Consider the following 18,117-nt stretch of genomic DNA (forward strand, 5'->3'; position numbering starts at 1 on the left):
ACAGTACATTTTAAAATGGCAGAGTCTTTATGTAAGATAGTGAATTTGATCATCTTGAGGAGAGTAATCAGGTGTACCAAAAAACTATTTCTAGAACAAAGGCTTCAAAACTTATAACCATTGGAAAATTAAATTTTTTAACTGGTGGTGGCACTATAGAGTATGTCCTAGAGACCCCAAAGTTGGCCATATTACTATTCATTACCATCACTATAATTGTGAAAGTGAAAAATGAAAGTGAAAGTGACATGAAGTGTAGCTGAGTATGGGACACCATACTTGTGCTCTGCATTTATCCCATCCAAGTGTACACACACAGCAGTGAGTAGTGAACAGACACACACACACACACACACACACCGTGAACACACACCCGGAGCGGTGGGCAGCCATTTGCACTGCGGTGCCCAAGGATTGTGCCATTTTCCATAATTTTCTTATGTACTGTTCATAGAGCTGCTATTGACTCCCATTTGGGAGGAATAATAAGAAAACAAACAGAAACTTATATCATTTTCGGTGCTTGGCCCCTAATTACAATTTTAAAAAGAACCATTGGTACATTAGACACACTCAAGGGTGAACTTGAGCCTCCAAATCTCACTCATTCTTGTATGGAATCACTCAATGAAACCCTACTTTTCATGATCCGATCAAGGAAAAAAAATCACAACAGAGAAAAAAAAAGAAAAAAAATGTCCTGTCCTTTGTTTTTAAAAATATCCTGTTTCACCCATAAACAATACTGTACATTAAGAAAACTGTTAAAGTCATTAAACACTTGAAATATTAATGTAAATTTTTCCATAAACGAATGTTTTTAATATTAAAGGCAAATTTATACATTTATAAATTAAAATGAATCTAGATTAATAACTGTTTGCTCATGATAACTAACGCATTTACTAATGTTAACATACAGTAAATTATACACAATAAATTTTTATCAAAACCAATTTCCAATGATTGCAGTGGAACCTTTAAGCCAATATGCAATGACTTTATGAAAACAGATAGAATGTATTTTTGTTATGTAAATCATTTTGAAATAAATACAAGCAGCGGGACATTAACATGTGCAGAATTACATCTACTGTAAACAATATTTCATATCATTGCTTTTATAAAAAAAATTAAAAAAAAATCCCAATGACAATTGTCCATCATTAAAGACCACCATGTTCACATTCCTTAAACATTATTCTCTATTCGTCATGCTCCAGTGTGACAGATCATTAAAGCAAAATATGTAACAAGTCCATTTAGCTCACACCACAGTTTCTCTAGCTGGGTTTGAGCACTCATTCTTTGATTGTTCCTTCCCTAATGTGTCTGATTGTACTGCAGGAGAATCCACTTCGAAAGACTCCATACTAGAGCAAGGCTCCTCCAGTGATCTGTTTGTCTCAGATTCCTCCACTTCTTCCAAGGGTAACTGGAGGAACTGAGGCAGCATTAGATGTTCTTTCTTCAGGAGGCCTCGTTGATCATCAGCACTGCAGCACTGAGCTCGGTTTAACAACTCCACCAAACCTGAAAGTCCCAACACATTTAGATAAGGAAGTTGGGTTCTACTATGAAGACCAGTGAAGAGAAATTAGATAATCATCATTTACCCTCCATGTCATAGGTTCTCCTCAATCCAGGGTTTTTCTGCCGGGCAGCTGATCTGGAAATCCCTGGAGGGAACATGTTTGCATCCACAGCACCTCTCCGATCCTGGTGACCGATGCATAAGATGTTAGACCACAAAGAAAGGACTGAAGAAAATCAAGATATTGAGTTCTGCTGTCCTAAAGTAGAATAGACTCACTTGTAATGAAGGTGGCGAGAAGTTCCCTTTTGAACTGCTGGCCTGATCTACACCTGCTAGATAGATTAGAAGTTTTATCTTAGACCGAACTGTTCAAGAATGATTCCAGGGAAGAACAAAAAAAATCAATCTCCCATAGTAGAAATATCGATAAATTCCATCTATATATCACATTTAAAACCCAAACATGTAATCAGGTCTATCTATCTATCTATCTATCTATCTATCTATCTATCTATCTATCTATCTATCTATCTATCTATCTATCTATCTATCTATCTATCTATCTGTCCCTCTGTCTCTCTATCTATCTATCTATCTATCTATCTATCTATCTATCTATCTATCTGTCTATCTGTCTGTCTGTCGGTCGGTCGGTCCCTCAGTGTATCTATCTATCTATCTATCTATCTATCTATCTATCTATCTGTCTGTCTGTCTGTCGGTCCTTCCGTCTATCTATCTATCTATCTATCTATCTATCTATCTATCTATCTATCTATCTATCTATCTATCTATCTATCTATCTATCTATCTATCTATCTGTCTGTCCCTCTGTCTCTCTCTCTATCTATCTATCTATCTATCTATCTATCTATCTATCTATCTATCTATCTGTCTGTCTGTCTGTCTGTCTGTCTGTCGGTCTGTCTGTCGGTCCTTCCGTCTATCTATCTATCTATCTATCTATCTATCTATCTATCTATCTATCTATCTATCTATCTATCTATCTATCTATCTATCTATCTATCTGTCTATCTATCTATTTCATTGATCTTTCTGAAAAATGTAGAATTTAAAATATAATTTTTACATACCTTTATCTAGAATTAGTTTCTTATTGGCCAGAGAGGTGACTACAGTGTTCATACTTATTATCTGTCCAGTTCCACTCTGAAAACAGAGAACAGAATTAAAAAAATAAATAACGTGAGCAAATGACTGACATATTGGCTAAATCAAACAGATCAATGTAATTTATGATAGTATTTATTATACAGAATTAAATTAGAGTTATCAGAAATAATTAGGTTACTTAGCATTTGTTACATCTGAATAGCATGTTCGAGTGAAAGCCTTCCGTTTGCTCACTGGGGTGTGCAGGCTCTGTTCTCTTTAACATTGCTTTATAAAAATGCATATTATGAAAATAATTGTTTTGAACTGAAGTTGCTTAACATCATTATAACGAATAAAAAATAAAATATTTATTCATCACTGGCTCCTTCCTACTTTTGCATCTGCAGTATAAAAAAAAAAAACATTAAATGATTTGTTCAGTACTGGCTCTGTCCTACTTTTGCAGCTGCAGTTTAATAGCTAGAGAAACAGGAAAATCTGTGAATGTCTCCCTGTAAGTTTGTAGTCTTTAAAAAAAAAAAAGGTCAGACTATTAACTTTCAACAAAGAACAAAATGCTAGTTCCAGTCAATTTAGGCCTCCCCTCACCATGGTGACAGTGGCATCCTGTGACCTGAGGCGGTATTTCTGAAGCATTGCCGCCAGGGCATCCTGCAGGGTCTTATTAGACTTCACCACAATGGCCACCGTCTTTCCTGTGAAGGCTACCTTCACTCTGTGCAAGAACCACAACACAAACACGTGCACATAACAGATTGTGGTCCCACATTATATTAAGTGTGCAACTCTGTGCAAGAACCACAACACAAACACGTGCACATAACAGATTGTGGTCCCACATTATATTAAGTGGCCTTAACTACTATGTACTTACATCAAAAAATAAGTACAATGTACTTTTTGTGTTCATATTGTATTGCAAAACACTTTTGCTGGTGAAATATGGGTAAGGTTAGGGACAGGTTTGGTGTTATGGGTAGGTTTAAGGGTGGGTTAAGGTGTAAGGGATGGGTCAACAGTGTAATTTTAAATTCAATTACAGAAATTAGTTACAGATGTAATTACATGCAATAAATACAATGTAAAACATGTATGTACACAATAAGTGCATTGTATCAAATGATTAATTAAAAATGTAAGTACAAAGTAGTTAAGGCCACTTAATATATAGTGGGACCAAGATTGTTTGCATTTAAAGGGTCTAGCCAAAAAAAAAAGGTATCTTCTGTCATCATCTTGTTCCAAATCTGACTTACTCTACTTTGTGCTCTGTGAATCACAAAAGAAGGCATTTTGAAGAATATTGGTAACTAAACAGTTTCTGTTCACATTGACTTCAATTGTATGGACAAAATATTCAATGGAAGTCAACAGGAATCTGAAACATTCTTCAAAATACATTCTTTTGCCTGCAGCAGAAGTCGTCATACAGGTTTAGAACAACATGAGGGTGAGTAAATGATGGCAATTTTCATTTTTGGGTGGACTATCCATTTAACAGGTTTTAGTACACAAAAGTATATTTCTATTAAAAAATGTACTTATTTATTTTTTTCTCCAGCACTCACGCAAAAGTGACCCTCAGTTCCAAAAACACCTGCTGGTCCTTCAGCACAGAGCTGTCCTGGTCCAGTGACAGTGGTTGCTATAAATAACACCCAATGAGAGATCACAATGAAAAAAAAATGCATAACATAAAATCTCAGTTTTAAATTTGTAAAGAAATTCATATATAGGCATAATTTTTATTTTTCCATAAAAACATTATATAAAAAGGTTTTTAGGTTCATGAGAAACAAAATTCAGTAAGATGTGTCCATATTCTGACCGGTAATGCACATGTAAATGTATCACACTTCTTACTTTGTCTTTGCCATGTAGATAGATAATGATGTCTGACAGAGGAAGGCCTCTTTTTTCACACAAGCTGGTGAGCATGTTGCGGATGGTGACACCAGGTCGGGCTGGGGTCAGAGAAGCCGTACCATCAGGCAGGAAGACACAGCAGTACTTATCTACCCTTCCGTCTGCAGAGCGTGCCACTAATTTCTCAACCTGCAACAACAGATATGATATGATCTGGTACTGATATGGCATGATATAATACTGGTCTTAGTAGACTTTGTGGCAAGTTACCTCCGAACTCTTCACAAGTCCAGTCTTGAAGCTGATAGGTGATTCTGGAAATGGCAGAGAACAGAGAATTTATTAGATCATCTAAAGGCCTCTTCTTAGTTCAGTTTGTCCCATATTGACATCATAAAATCACCTCCCCAGGACCCTCTCTTCTCTTTGCGCTTGTCCTTTCCCATCATGCCTTGCAAATTGACCTTCCTCCTCTCTACCACATCATCACCATCTACTGTTCCAGGCTTCACCTTTAACCTCTGGAAAACAACAAACTCATATGAATCTCTTATTAGGATAAAACATTTCTAATTTGCATATTTTGAAAAATTCATACCTCCTTAGTTCTATCGAATTTGACTTGCTCTTTGGGTGAATTGCTGCTCGTGGGTTTTGTTGTTGTGAGGGGTTTGCCACGAGGGTCCAGCCCTGGCAGAGGCCTGCCCTCCACATTCGCTAGCATGCAGCTCTGATAGAGCTGTGAGCGCACAAAACGAGAATAGCTGTCAAACTTCATCAGTTTGAAGATCTGGAAGGGGGAGAGGGAAAAGAGAGGATAGGATAGGTAAGGACACTTCTGTTCAAGAGGGAGTCAAAAGGACAGTAGGATCTTGATTTGATTGCTTTTAGTAGCTTTGGATAATTGAATCATGATTGCCGTCTGTTCTTAAACTAAAGTGGTTTGACTCACCCCATATGACACAACAAAAATGTCTGTCACTTTTTATTATATAAGGGAAAAATATATTCATTATGACACACATCTTCTTTATTAAGCCTCACAAAAGGGTAAACTACAATATTATCCAGTGTCATATGGTTTTTTCACAGACATGTTTCACTTGTTTGAGCCATGCGAAAATCTCTACTGTTTTGTTGTCTTGTTGTCAAGGCTGAAAGCATTTGAAATTTATTGAAAAAGATACCTAAGATGGTGTCTGCTTTCAGTGAAGACAACTTTGTTGATTATACTGGGAATTAATTTTTTTTTTATTATGTCATGTACATGGAACATTTGAAATTGGGATGCACTATTATGAGCAGTGGCTCCTCATTTTATTTATTTTTTATATTATATAATAATGTATTTAAATAAATAATAATAACTTATGAGGAAATTAGGGATTTGGTGATACAACTTAACTATAACATAACCAATTTAAAAAAAATGTATACCTTGAATGCAATTCAAAACCAATATTGCACATTTTTATACCAATATTCAATATGAGAGCTGTGAAAATAAAATGGGCAATTATACACAATTAACATTTAATAGACCTATGTTGCAAAGAATCTACGTTTTCCTTTTCATATCTTAACAAAAATAGAGCATTATCCAAATCTTCTATAATATCCTGAGCTCAATATATATATATATATATATATATATATATATATATATATATATATATATATATATATATATTATATATATATATATATATAGTATATATAGATATGTAGAGAGAGAGAGAGAGAGAGAGAGAGAGAGAGAGAGAGAGAGAGAGAGAGAGCTCAGGATATTATAGAAGATTTTGGATTATATATATAATCACATTGTGTTGCTTTGCAGCCTGAAATGAAGATGAACACAGTACACAAGCGCATAGCTGTTTGCATCAGTTGCACTTCTAAGGAATGAAATGCTTATTGGGCCCATTTCAATTAGGAAGTTCAACCAAATCTGAGTTGAAACTTGAACTCTGAGTTGACTTACCCTAAGATAGGAAACTCTGAGTTTTCGGGTTCAGAATGGCTTAATTGAGTTAGTTCAATCGACTATGAGTAGGCTGTAAAATTATGATTCACTATGGCAACAGCACATATCTGCTTACTTCCGATTCAACATGCAAGTTTAATTCTTAATCACTGTTATAATTTCAAAGGTAAAACTGGCAGAACTTATTGAACTAATATTAATTTTCACGGTATCCCACAGGGAAAGGAAAAAAAGAAAAAAAGCATCTAAACATCAAGTATAAAAACATAATTAAAGCAGGTCAAGTTTTAATGCGTAAAACTTTCATGGGTGTATAGGCTACATGACTTTACAAGCATTTGACATATTAAATAAATATCATTCAGTGTCTATTTCAATGTGCTTTTTCCACATAGTCTAATGCTCTTTTCACATAATTAAATGTTCTCTAATCCAACCCGTTGCATTTCTAAATTATAGTAATGAAATTAACATTTGACTTCTACTCAGCCAACAGCAAGAAGGCTTGCAAAATAATGAAGAACAGATGAACAGGAGATGGCCCCATTACCAAGTATTAGAAGAATATTAAAATCCAACAGTAAAAAGAATAGGCTAACTCTTGCTTTTGTATTTGTAGGAAATAAAGATGACCAAATAAATTTAACAGCTGTGGTGGTGGTTACGGCATATATCTCAAACCACCCTTCCAACTGACATCCTTCCATTCCATAAAGTAATGAGCTTCATTTTCCATGGGTTTGTGCTCAGGAAACTACACAAAAAAATTAATAAAGAGTGTGAGAGCGAGACGCTTTCCTTACCGCTCTGCATACAACAGCCTTACTAATGTGGTCTGCATCCCTGATGTTATATAGAAAGCTACCGTTTAAAAATGGTACCGTTCAAATAAATATGCATGTGGATATGACAAAAGAATCTAAATAATCCTGATGTAAATGTAACTCTCTATGAATTTATACAGCCTCCTCATCTACAGGATTCTGTATAAAAGGACATGCCGTTTTTGTCACTTTCACAGTGTCTACATGATGAAGATATGTGCAATGAATGAATCTAAAAAATTATTTTCTTACTTAGTATTTGTGTCCTGTTGTTTCCAGTCAAAATGTCTAAAGACTCTTAAATCAATATGCATTTTCTACATAAGAAAATGACGTAAGGTATTTAGTGTTTTAAGTGTATTTTTCTTATTTTGCAAATTATCTGGCAATGGGGTAAGAAAAATAATCTTGTTTCCATTTGCATTAGATTATTTTCTCTTGTTCTAAGTAAAATGCTCTTAATTTAGATTCGAAAATACTAACTTAGAAATGCATTTTTTGCAGCGTGAATGAATGAATGAGGTATTTAAACATAGCTTACGCTTTAAAAAAGGGAGGAGACCTAAAGAAACTCTGGGTTTAATGAAGAAAACCTGCTCCCGACCAGGTTAGGTTCACAGAGTAAATTACCATGGTAACTGGCTCTCTTACAGAAACGGGCTTGACTTACCCTGCTTTCTCAGGTTTAACATACTTCCCATTCTGGAACAGAAAACCCAGAGTTTCCCTCATTTCAGGGTTAACATACTCAGAGTTTTCACTTTACCTCTTTTCTGAAACAGGCCTCTGGATAGCTCTTTTCATGTTGAGCTAATCAAAATGACCACATCTGATCAAAGTTAAAAGTCATATTGCTTTGTGCGCCATTGAGAAGGTGATTAGCTACACCTGATTGAGTTTACAAGTCAGTGATTCTGTTTATTTTATTCTTTTCTGACATGTTGGTGTTATATATTTTACTTGGATGTAATAAGTTGCACTGAGTAAACACAGCTGGATAAAAAACAAAACAAAACAAAAAACTGTGTCCGTCTTCATTTCAGACTGCAAAGCAACAAAATAGTTCAGGTCATGAAACTATTTTGTGTAGCTGACTGGTTTAAGCCGGCAACAAAGTCAATTTCTCCTTCCTGTTTACATTATTTATTTGCATCCCAATGTGATCCAGAACAGTATTGTGTGCAGTGACAATTTTCTTTAGCCCTCTCCCTCCATAGCACCACCTGTCTACATTTTCTGCTGGGTTCTCTCTACTGTACCTTGCAGCTGCAGCAGCATGTATCCTAATTTCTGTCATTCTGAGCATGTTTCAACAGTAAGCTTTCACTCATGCCAGCAACAGTGTGTGTGTATGAAAATATCTTTGGAAAATATTTTTCCCTTTCTATCTGGAAACAGTGGTTGGGAACCCTGCATTAGTATATGGAATTACATACCTGTTGTTGGGCTTTTTGAAAGATGTCAGGATGAGGATTTTGTACATCTTTCTCCTCGACTCGCACCCTGTCATCTATGTTGATGGGAGATGTTGCATCGCTGGACAGGAAAGTGTTATAAATTGAGGATGCCTCTTTCTTAAGCTAGGGTAAGAAAACATACATAATATTTATGTTATTTGTATTAGTTAATAAAAAGAAACAATGATAAAATAGTGGAGAGATAAAAAATACTGATATTTACCAGCTAACTTGCGAAACTTTTCACATTCCAAAAATAACAACATGCCATCAACAACAACATCATATCACAAAAAACCCCATATTTAATAAATACAAATTATTAATACAAACAAAATTCTAAAAATATGCACACACTGTTTCTTTAATGCCAAGAATATGCCTCAAGTCTAGATGAACTGCATGTGTTGGTGGTCATATTCACATTATAATAACCATCACCTGTATTATTAACAAGGCAATTTAACTTCTGGTTCTGGCTGGCATCTCTGTTGGCCACCAAATGAAGATTTCACAGAGGTTTATCCATCTCAGAGCATTCTCTCCTAAACGCCTGAATGTTTCCTTTCCCCCACAAACTCTCTTCCAGCCCTCCCTCTGAAACATTCTCCACACCTCCTCATTTCCCTATAATTACAGTGACTCAAACCGTGGGCTGTTTTCCTCCTCACCTCCTTTTTTTCAGATTTTACACATTTCACAATGAATTGGGGTTAAATTACTTGCTCTGCGTGGTTGGTAAACAAATGAGAGTGCCGAGCAACATGGCAGCAGCTCTTAGCAGCGCTCTGTTTATTAAGATTTAAGTACAGAACTATATGACGTGTACACTTAGAAACTAGAACCAAACAACAATATTAATTAAATTAATTGCAAGATTTGCTAAATTGCCTGTAACAGCACTTGCTGTTTGTAATAAATCTTGGAAAAGCACCAAGCAATGTTTTGAATTTTGATATTCTTTAAAATCAGCCAGGTTTTTTTTTTTTTTGGGGGGGGGGTGGAGGGGGGGCTGTCATTTGATTAATAATAATAATCAGATTAATTGAAAGATTTGCTGAGTTGCCTGTAGCAGCAGTTTAAAATCCTACTTCAACATTGAATTGCTTCGGTTGCTTTTTGGCCACATTTAAACAGTTTTTTTTTTTTTTTTTAAATATTAAATAGGACTAAATTAATGCCTAAAACTGACAGTCTTAGATGTTATACATAGTTTATTCAACCTTCCAGCCCAGTAAACTCAAGTGCTATTAGAAGAGCCATTTGTGAAATAAACCTTCACAGTAAACAAATCAATATCTACCCCTAAATTCCACTGATGTGTCGATAAATATTCATTCTTACTGCTGTGGCTATTCAAATAGTGGCTGTTTTACTCACTGTGAAGTAGCGTACGCCTGTTGGGTCCTCCAGGAGCCTCTCAAAGCTGACGGCCCAGCTGGCCACCTGACCCACCCCTCTGCTCCCCTCACTGGGCACGGTGGGCAGACTGCTGTTACTGCTGGAGTACTGTGATACTGACCAATCATCTGTTTCCAGTACATTCAGTTCTATCACCCATAAGACAAAGAGGATGTTAAAGAGCACTGGCAGGTGAACTCAAAACGTTTGTATATTTTGTGAGAGTCTGTTTTAAGTATGATATCACTTTACCTTGACATGTTAAATAAAGTATGAAACTTTCAGGTAATGTGGGAGGTTTTTTTAACTGTTCTGATGGTATCTGTGTGAATATGAACTACACCATTCAACAGTAAGAGTATGGATACATAATTAATAATAATATGTGTGTGTGTGTGTGTGTGTGTGTGTGTGTGTGTGTGTGTGTGTGTGTGTGTGTGTGTGTGTGTGTGTGTGTGTGTGTGTGTGTGAAGTTGCAGAAAATATAATATTAAATATAAATGGAATAAAAAGCCACTTAAATACACCTTTAAGTGTACTTTATAATCTTGTCAAATTAAAATTTTACTTTAAAGGTAAATTTAAATCATTATGTTTTAATATTTTTTGTCATGCTTCAAAAAGTTTTTTTTTTTTTTTGGATGTTAATTAATATACTAAAGCAGATTTAAAGTACTTTAATAATAATTTTAACTGTAGTGTGTTGTTCAATATTAAATGTAAAGTTAATATTTTAAATGTACTAAATTGCAACTACATTATTAAGTGTGTAATTACAAATATATCTAAATCCATGGCATACAAGCTTCAAATGAAATTACATTAGAGTATATTTTACTTTACCATAAATGTTAGGCAGTACCCTTGAAACACATTTCAAAGACAACAGAATAAATTATGAAATTACATATCATGATGTAGGCCTACTTAAGTTGTTCAAAAAGCATAATAAACTATAATATAATTTAAATGATAATACTTTTTTTCACTTAATTGCAATTAACAATCAGTTAAGTGTCTAAAAACATCACATTACATTTACACTAAAGCATTTTTTATTTTTTATTTTTTATTTGCAATATTCACTCTGCTTAAATGTATGCTATATTGGACTTTTTTACAAGGGTATTTATCCATAAATGGTCTTTTTGCTCTTTTTTTCCGAGAGTGTATAGCACACATGGCCTGTGTGTTTCTTCTTATGGTAGTTGTTTTTAAATAAAAAAAAAAACAAACAAAAAAAACAAGTGTTAATGATAAATTCCCTGTGATGTTTGTACTGGCTACTGTATACAGGCCACCAGGGCACCATACAGACTTTATTAAAGAATAGCTGATTTTCTATCAGATTTAGTGCTGGCTGCAGATAAAGTCTTAATTGTTGGTGATTTTAAAATCCATGTTGATAATGATAAAAATGCATTGGGATCAGCATTTCTAGACAACACATGTCAGGTCCTACTCATTGTCGAAATCATACTCTAGATTTAATACTGTCACATGGAATTGATGTTACAGGTGTTGAAATTCTGCAGCAAAGCGATGACATCTCAGATCATTATCTAGCCTTGTGTAAACTCCAGATAGCTAAAACTGTAAATTCTGCTCCTTGTTACAATTATGGTAGAACCATCACTTCTACCACAAAAGAGTGGTTTTTATCTCAATTCCTCAGCATATCCAATAGCTCAGAAAAACTTGATGATGTAACAAAAACTATGGACTCTCTCTTTTCTAGCAGATACAGTTGCTCCTTTATGCTTAAGGAAGACTAAGGAAAACAGTTTGACACCATGGTATAATGAGTACACTCGCGTGCTAAAGAGAGCAGCCCGGAAAAAGAAGCTATTTCATGTTGCATGTTGCATGGCAGGAAAGTACCCAATCCTACATAAAAGCATTAAAAACTGCTAGATCTGATTACTTTTCATCTCTTTTAGAAGAAAACAAACATAATCCCGGGTATTTATTCAATACACTGGCTAAATTAACGAAAAATAAAGCACCATCAGGCATTGACATTTCCCAACAGCACAGCAGTAATGAACTACTTTATTTCCAAGATCAATACTATTGGAGATAAAATTGTAACCATGCAGCCGTCAGCTATAGTATTGCATTAGATAGTGACATAGATCCCCTGAGGAAAAATTCCACTCATTCTCTACAATAGGAAAGGAAGAATTTTATAAACTTGTTAAATCATCTAAACCAACAACATGCATCCTATTCTATCTAAGCTTCTAAAAGAGGTTCTTCCAGAAGTCATAGATCCTCTTCTGACTATTATTAATTCGTAACACTATCGACCACAACATTATTTTGAATAGACTAGACTTTGTTGCCATTAGTGGAAGTGCATTAACATGGTTCAAATCGTACTTATCTGACCGCCATCAATTCGTAGCAGTGAATGAAGAGGTATCATATTGATCACAAGTGCAGTATGGAGTTCCTCAAGGCTTAGTACTAGGACCGTTACTTTTCATGCTTTACATGTTACCCTTGGGAGATATTATCAGGAAACACAGTGTTAGCTTTCACTGTTATGCTGATGACACTCAGCTCTATATTTCTTTGTGACCCAGCAAAACATACCCATTTGGAAAACTAAAGAAATGCATAGTCGATTTAAAAAACTGGATGACGAGTAATTTCTTACTGCTAAATTCTGAAAAAAAAAACAGAGGTGATAATCATCGTACCTAAAACCTCTAAAACCTCCACATGTAATTACCTAGATCACAGTTTTACACTTGATGGCTGCTCTCTCAATTCTTTGTCATCAGTTAATAACTTAGGTGTGCTATTTGATAGCAATCTTTCCTTCAAAAGCCACGTTTCTAGCATTTGTAAAACTGCATTTTGACATCTCAAAAATATATCTAAATTGCAACCTATACTTTCAATGTCAAATGCAGAAACGTTAATTCATGCGTTCATGACCTCAAGGTTAGATTATTGTAATGCTTTTTTGGGTGGTTGTGCTGCACACTTAATAAACAAACTCCAGCTGGTCCAAAATGCATCAGCTAGAGTTCTTACTAGAACCAGGAAGTATGACCATATTAGCCTGGTTCTGTCAACTCTGCACTGGCTACCTATTAAACATTGTATAGATTTTAAAATCCTGCTAACTATCAATAAAGCCCTAAATGGTTTAGCACCTCAGTACTTGAGCAAGCTCTTATCATATTATAGTCCTCCATGTCTGCTGCTCTCTCAAAACTCTAGCAATTTGATTATAACTAGAATATCAAAATCAACTGAGGTCTGAGGTCACCGTAGCCACCAGATCCAGTCTGTATCCAGCCCAGATGGTGGATCAGCACCTAGAGACGGCCTCTACAGCCCCAGAGACAGATCCCCAGTGAATACCTTGTCACCTAGATGGCCATCGGGACAAGACCACAGAACCAGATGAGCCCTCTGCACAATCTAACTTTGCTGCAGCATGGATCAACCTACTGATTTGTCTGGCCAGAGGAGAACTGGCCCACCAACTGAGCCTGAAGTTTTTTTTTCTCCATTCTGTCACCGATGGAGTTTGGTTCCTTGCCACTGTCACCTCTGGCTTGCTTAGTTGGGTACACTTAATTTCCAGCGATATCGTCGACTTAATTGCACAGACACTATTTAAACTGAACTAAGCAGGATGATGACATCAATGAATTCAAGGATGAACTGCCTTTAACTGAAAATTAAATGTTTTCTATTGTCCTTTTACATTGACACACTATTTTCCTGTTTGATGCTGTAAAGTTGCTTTGACACAATTTGTATTGTTAAAAGCGCTATATAAATAAAGTTTACTTGACTTGACTAGCCATTTTTTGTCATTAGATGGATAAGGTCAATGAATGGTGGATCAGATGGACTACTAGCTGCTGATTAACCTGGTAGGCCTTGATCAAGCTGACTATGGGACAAGTAACTACCCAGCTATGATCTTACAAACACATAAAATCTTGATTCAGCCAATATTAAAGAGTTTTCTAATGGACAAAAATGAACAAAATTTGACCTGTTTGAACTTTGTTACTTTTCATAGAAGAATAAGGTTTTAAATATTAAATTTTACATATATGCTATAAACTTGAAATCACCAAAAAAAAACTGATTTTTGCTGTAGATCTGTCCCACTTTATCTGAAAAATTATTACATCAAATATTGTTTTTTTGATATGTTCACTTTTAAGAGGGGTTTGGGGAACACTTTATTTTGATGGTCCCTTTTAACATTCTGTTGTCGTGGTCTCCCAACAGACATTCTATTGACTATAAGTTACTTTGTAAATGTCAACTTATTCTAACCCTAACCCTACCAGTCTACTAATACTCTAATGAGAATTAGCAGACATGTAGGTGCAACGTACTTATAGTCAACTGAATGTGTTAAAGGGACCATCAAAATAAAGCAAAACTGGGTTTTGTTATTACAAAAAGGCTGTGAGTCAAAAGCTTTTATCAGTGTTGAAAAACATGCTAATATTTGCTGTTCATCTTATTTTAGTCTGTAATAACTGACGTTTTCCACTTGAACATGTCAGATCAAAAACACTGTGCATACTACAGTGAAAATGAAACCCAATGTACAAACATGCCAGTCAGTGAATATCAATCTTTTTGTCAATGGGCGCATGAGCTGATTTAGTTCTATTTTGTCTTCTTGAGGCTGCAGGAATGTGTGAGACATGCTAAAGAATTAGCTCGTCAATCTGACACTTCTTTTTCCTGTCTTGCTGGGGTAAATGGCAATGCTGCCGAAAAAAAAACTGTTAATGACACTTTTTACAGCTCTCTTCCGTTATTCCGGCACATCACTCGTCACTTGTTTTTGTGGCACTGAAATGCAGTCGAGGAATTTCCCAAGCATGCTTTAGAGTCACACTGATGACTAGCATCAGGCGCTTAATGATAATACTGGTTCTACCGATGATTGTCCTCACTTCCAGACAGTCACATGACTTTCTATACCTCTGTCTGTCTGTCAGCCTGCCTACCTGTTTTTTCTCTCCCGGTCTCATTATGACACTTGAACAGAGAGAGGAAACTGATGTGGTTACACCTGCTCCCCAAAACCGGATGTAAACAGGTCAATGGTAAAGTGCTAAACTCAGATGTATGACTGCATTAGTGCTGTTCACCAGCAACATGGATAAAGTATGAAAACACAGTTTTCCCCTGATGCCTCTGAAGACACATAATGGAGGGGGATATATCGTTCATCCTCCGTCTCCTCTAAAAATAAAATAAAAACATTATTAATGCATTACTCACCTCCATCTGAAACAGCAAGGGTCTGTGGGAGAAAATGAAATGATATTGAACAGAGTTGTAATAATGTAGACTAATCAAAAATATATATGTTGGATCAAGCGTCCAGTCATCTGTGAAACTCAGTTGAAGCACATTTCTTTGGAAATGAATGTAGTTTGATTCAATGCCTATGGGCGAATGAGACACTCTCCGCTCGAAAGTAACAAAATGTGACACAATTGGAGTCAGAGATAAAATGGCTGCTCTCCCCCCACCCCTCCTCCTCCCCTCCAAATTGCATATTAACTGATATTATTGTACTCTGATCTCCTCATTCACAGAGGGCAATGTAGTAGAGCTTATATCTTCAATGATCTGCAGGAAAGAATCAAACAGAAGTGCAAAAAAACACTTTTTAAAACTATTATTTTTCATCCTGAAGAAAAGAAAGTAGCTGCAACTCTACATTGATTTGTTCAAGTCCACTTTTAGCCTTATAACCTGGCCTGATATGGTTAAAAAATACTCAACTCATTGTTACCAGGCGCATTTTCATATTCATAGTTTGTGGCAGGTCTCTATTTGCGCACACAAACACACACACACACACCTTTACAGTGTCACACCCTCTGAACATACCTTAAGTCCATTGGATATCCCAATGTTGTTCCCTTTCAGAGACATATCCTTTGATTCACACGTACTTTAGATAAATAATGAGTGCATGAGTGAGCTGTTTCTGATGTGCGTATGAGATGTGCTCTGAACAAAACATAACTTCCTGCTTGAACAGGAAGTCTTACCATGGTAACATGCCGCAAGAGGAAGTGTTTCAAACATACATACATATCTAACTTTTTTAAATTTAAACAATGAAACCATTTCTTCAATCCTTACACAATTAAATAATTAATTAATTAATAATAACATAAAAACAAAATTAAAAAGAAATGATTGGCTATTTGTGACATTTAACATTTGTTGTATTATTATTTATATATCATATTCTGAAAGAGCATATTTAGATTAGATAAAACATTATCGCTCAAGCAATCATCACCAAAATACCACTGCACTTCTGTTTGTGAATGTCAATCAAGTTGCTATCGAACACAGTCAAGTCTGTCATTTTGAGATGATTCAACCCAACATTTGAAAGTCATTACTGGAATTTCTGCTAATGGCTAGCATGGCAGGAACTCCATGTGCTTAGCAACAGTAGAGAGATGAGGAAATGAGGGCTCTTCTGAAATTACTCAAAGGTTTTACCTTGTTAAGGGTGCGTGGGTGACTGTCTGACAGGGTGTTGTGTCTCCCAAGAGTCCTTCGAAAAGAGTTGCGTCGAGGAAGAATTGAGAACCCTCTAGTGATTTCATTGAAACTCAAGATCCTCTGAATCAAAATTCACACAAAACAAAATATCATCATATGGGTTGAATTCAGGTAAACATGGACACTTTTTGGCATTGAGAAGTGATGTACAATTATCATATAAATGCATATATACAAATATAATTATATATACAGATATTCGATTTAAAAAAAAATCATTACTATACAGATATATATACACAATTTAAATATAAAAAATGTGACATTTTACATGTCATTAGACATCAAAAATATTGCCCAAAATATAAAATGAAAAAAAATATATATATTATTACCAAGTCCACCATACAGTTTCACACTCAGTTATTTCAATTTGGCCCACATCCAAACTCAGAACTAGCTATAAATATTGTTGCGAAAAGCAAAAATCCAATTAAGATGAAAAAGAAACAGGTGGGTATTCACAATTATAAATAACTATACACTAAACATGAAGAAACACAATATTATTGTATCATGACCCAGATGTTTCCAGCCCACTAGATGTATAACACAGGTAAGTAGTGAAAGAGAAATTTGGTACCTTTTCCTTGGACTGGACAGATGGTTTCTGTTGGTGGTGAGACAGAGAGATCTCCATGATGAAGCTGGCTGTGTGCTGGAGACCAGTGAGGTAAAACAAAATCTGCGCTAGAACTTCTGGGCTCACAGAAAAAACGTGTCACTGTGCAAACAACCATAAAACACAACGCTGCTGGGTATAAAAGTCACTGAGAAGGAAAACACACTGATGCACATTCAGCCAACAATCATCAAGAGAAACCTGGGCATGACTGACTATCCGTCAATACAGCAGACACAAATCAAATGCACAGTTATCGTAAAAAAGTGTTTGTCTCAAATGTTTGCATGTCTACATTTGGTCAATCTATCTGAAACACACTTTCCACGGGTGCTTTGTTGAAATTTTGTCATCATCTTTAACCTCATGCAATGCGAAGCACAATAATCCAGGACTTTTTGCCTGTGGAAAATAGATATCAAAATGTACTCTTTTACAAACAATGGCAATGCATGGTAAATCCATCAACAGATTTTTATCTTAAAACCATTGCATTCAGCTAAAATATGAGTCCTCTATCCATAATATTCTTTCTCTAGTGAAAAAGTTGACTCAAAAGTTGAAATATGCAGATTAGGCACTGTTTCCAAGCAACAGTCCAAAACAGTTCTAAAAAAAAAATGTGTTAGTGGATTTTGATATGAGAGGATAACAGGGGATGGACTTCACTGAAGGAAACGTTATTATGGATTTTGGCC

At 35.5% G+C, this 18,117-nt stretch overlaps 1 protein-coding gene across 1 annotated transcript; it reads right to left on the minus strand.

Moving 5' to 3' along the window:
* Positions 1-795: 795 nt before the first annotated feature.
* On the minus strand, positions 796-16,242 carry rgs14b (regulator of G protein signaling 14b). Its single transcript, XM_042711053.1, is given in 15 exon segments — positions 796-1,533; positions 1,617-1,719; positions 1,814-1,866; positions 2,632-2,707; positions 3,263-3,389; positions 4,243-4,319; positions 4,538-4,729; positions 4,811-4,854; positions 4,944-5,061; positions 5,139-5,330; positions 8,785-8,933; positions 9,017-9,105; positions 10,187-10,355; positions 15,487-15,508; positions 16,105-16,242. Coding segments are annotated over 15 exon segments (1,722 nt in total). The 5' UTR covers positions 16,150-16,242; the 3' UTR covers positions 796-1,267.
* Between the last annotated feature and the right edge of the window lie 1,875 nt (positions 16,243-18,117).

The sequence above is a fragment of the Cyprinus carpio genome, chromosome A21 (genome assembly GCF_018340385.1).
Source record: "Cyprinus carpio isolate SPL01 chromosome A21, ASM1834038v1, whole genome shotgun sequence".
NCBI lineage: Eukaryota > Metazoa > Chordata > Actinopteri > Cypriniformes > Cyprinidae > Cyprinus > Cyprinus carpio.